The 2,720-nt window shown below is 43.6% G+C and overlaps 1 protein-coding gene across 1 annotated transcript; it reads right to left on the reverse strand.

Annotated features, from left to right (window-relative positions):
• Positions 1-642: 642 nt before the first annotated feature.
• On the reverse strand, positions 643-1,285 carry SARC_14078 (hypothetical protein; the record flags this gene model as incomplete). Its single annotated transcript, XM_014291789.1, has 2 exons — positions 643-776; positions 1,080-1,285. Coding segments are annotated over 2 exons (340 nt in total), but the record flags the coding sequence as incomplete, so codon positions are not given.
• Positions 1,286-2,720: the final 1,435 nt, after the last annotated feature.

The following is a 2,720-nucleotide window of genomic DNA, read 5'->3' on the forward strand; positions in this document are numbered from 1 at the left end:
CACACGCACACACACACACACACACACACACACACACACACACACACACACACAAACACACACACAATATATATATATATATCGCGAGTAACATATGTAGTTCACGAACGGCTTAGAGTGGAATAGCGTTATACTTTATAATATCAAAGTAGTGTAATAGCTTTCAAGATTATGAGGGCTGATCACCTCATAACCTTAACTTATATAGTCATAGACTAAATATTGTCGACCGTCAGTCCCCTCTGTTTACTGACACACCATCTCCTCGTATCCCGAATGCCCGGCCTCCTCTGTAGTCCGTCATACGGCATCTCGTATTTTATACTACTTTACACATTACGTCACTTCACAGTTAATGCTCTTGTTCTATTGGCGTACACATACCAAATTACTTGTAGTTGTAAAATCAATTATATGTATGTCTATACATATACATATACATATATATATATATATTTATATATATACATGTACATGTACATATACATATACATATATGTATATATACATATACATATACATTATATACATTACACACACACACACACACATATATATATATATTGTATATATATATATAAATATATATATATATATTGAACATACACAGACATGCATAGCTACATAATTACATGTGCGCACCTTCTTGGCTGTGCTGCTGGCAGACATGCGCCGTTGCAGTCGTCTTGCTTCCACTAACAGATCCACCTGTGACCCCGCCGCAGCAATCTTACTGACAAGGCTGGTAGACTTGTTTAGTTTATCATGACTCTCGCCTGTAGTCGGATATGGACAATTATCGAGGAATCAGACGTCGTTGGGGTGTGACGATGTATGACAGAGTTTTAGAAACGCAGAGTGGGTGAAAGAGACAAACCGACGACAACACAGCCACTACGCAAATGCCGCACATGAACTACACTACTACACTAGCACAAGCCCAACCCTAAACCCTCCTGCGATAGACACCACATACTCAATCTCTGCACAAGACACACAGTCACGTGTACATACACACATACACCCACACACCCCACTCTCTACAACGAACACTCTCTCCTGCGATAGACACCACATACTCAATCTTTGCACAGGCGCACCCGCTTGTCCCTCAGTGCGTTGACTGCCAGCCTCACACGTGTCTGTGTTGTGTGAGAGTGTGTTATTGAGCTGCGAGTACTTCCTGCTGTCTTTGCTGAGCTGTGTCTGTATTGGCCGGGGTGTGAACACCATCCGTTGCAGAGATAGGTAGTCGCAGGTCTGGCACCCGGCCTCTCCAGTGTTTCTGAAGGGGTACAGGCGTGCAGCGGTATGAGTTCGTGTGCACTGATGTAGGGTTTTGGGGTTGTAATCGAATCAAGGCCAATAGAGGTTTTAAGGTTTCAATGATTGGGGGAATGAGCATTGAGATTTGAGTATAGAGATGCAGTGGTAAGTGCTATAGGGTTTTAGAGTTTTAACCGATTTAGGGTTTTAGGGTTTCAATGATTAGGAGAATGAACATTGGGGTTTGGGTATAGAGATGCAGTAGTCGTAGGGAAGCAGTGGTGAGTTTTAGGGTTTATGGGTTTAAAGGATGATAGATAGGACGGAAGGCGGACAGTAGGTATGAATACAGCGGCGTGTTGCTCTAAAGATACAGAATTGATGATGTGAATGTGTGGATATATGGGTGACAAAGAAGTACATCACTCACATTACTCACGCCTTAAAACACACTCACATCACTCACGCCTTAAAACGCACTCACATCACTCACGCCTTAAAACACACTCACACTACTTATCCCTTCAAACACACTCACACTACTCATCTTTTAAAACACACTCACATGACTCACCCCTTAAAACACACTCACATCACTCACCCCCTAAAACACACACACATCACTCACCCCTTAAAACACATTCACATCACTCACCCCTTAAAACACAATCACATCACTCACCCCTTAAAACACAATCACATCACTCACCCCTTAAAACACATACACATCACTCACCCCTTAAAACACACTCACATCACTCACCCCTTAAAACACAATCACTTCACTCACCCCTTAAAACACACACACATCACTCACCCACACTTAGCCCTTAGAACACACACACACCACTCACCCCTTGGAGCTCAGGCTGTTTGTTGCGGAGAGGCGCGTGGTGCTGTACATGTCGCCTGTTGCACCGCGGCTGATGTGTGTGTTGTGGCTGATATGTGTGTTGTGGCTGGTGGGTGTGTTGTGGCTGGTGGGTGTGTTGTGCTGTGCTAATAAGTACTGTGGGTTGTGTGGGGCGAAGATGGTGTCGCGGAAGTGTGGGGGCAGCGCTGCTTCTTCATATGTTTCTGTACGTCCGTTGTTTAGCTGTGAAGGTGTTTGTCGGATGTCAATGAATACGTAAACGTATGCGTACGAGTGCTTAACCGAATGAGAGCCTATGTAAGGCCATAAGGACGGATATCACTTAACGCGTTTGTTGGTGTGCTCCTTCAATCCTGCTCAGGTACGTACACTAGTAAGAGGTGGATTTGTATGTAGTTACAGGGTGATAGTGTCATTCAATATTCATTGCCCAACTGAAACGCCAGCCATGCTATATATATATATATACGCACACACACACACACACGCGCGCGACGCGCGCACATATCTATATCTATATATATATACATACATACATATATATATATACACACACACACACACACACACACACACACAC

Source organism: Sphaeroforma arctica (assembly GCF_001186125.1).
Source record: "Sphaeroforma arctica JP610 unplaced genomic scaffold supercont1.4115, whole genome shotgun sequence".
NCBI lineage: Eukaryota > Ichthyosporea > Ichthyophonida > Sphaeroforma > Sphaeroforma arctica.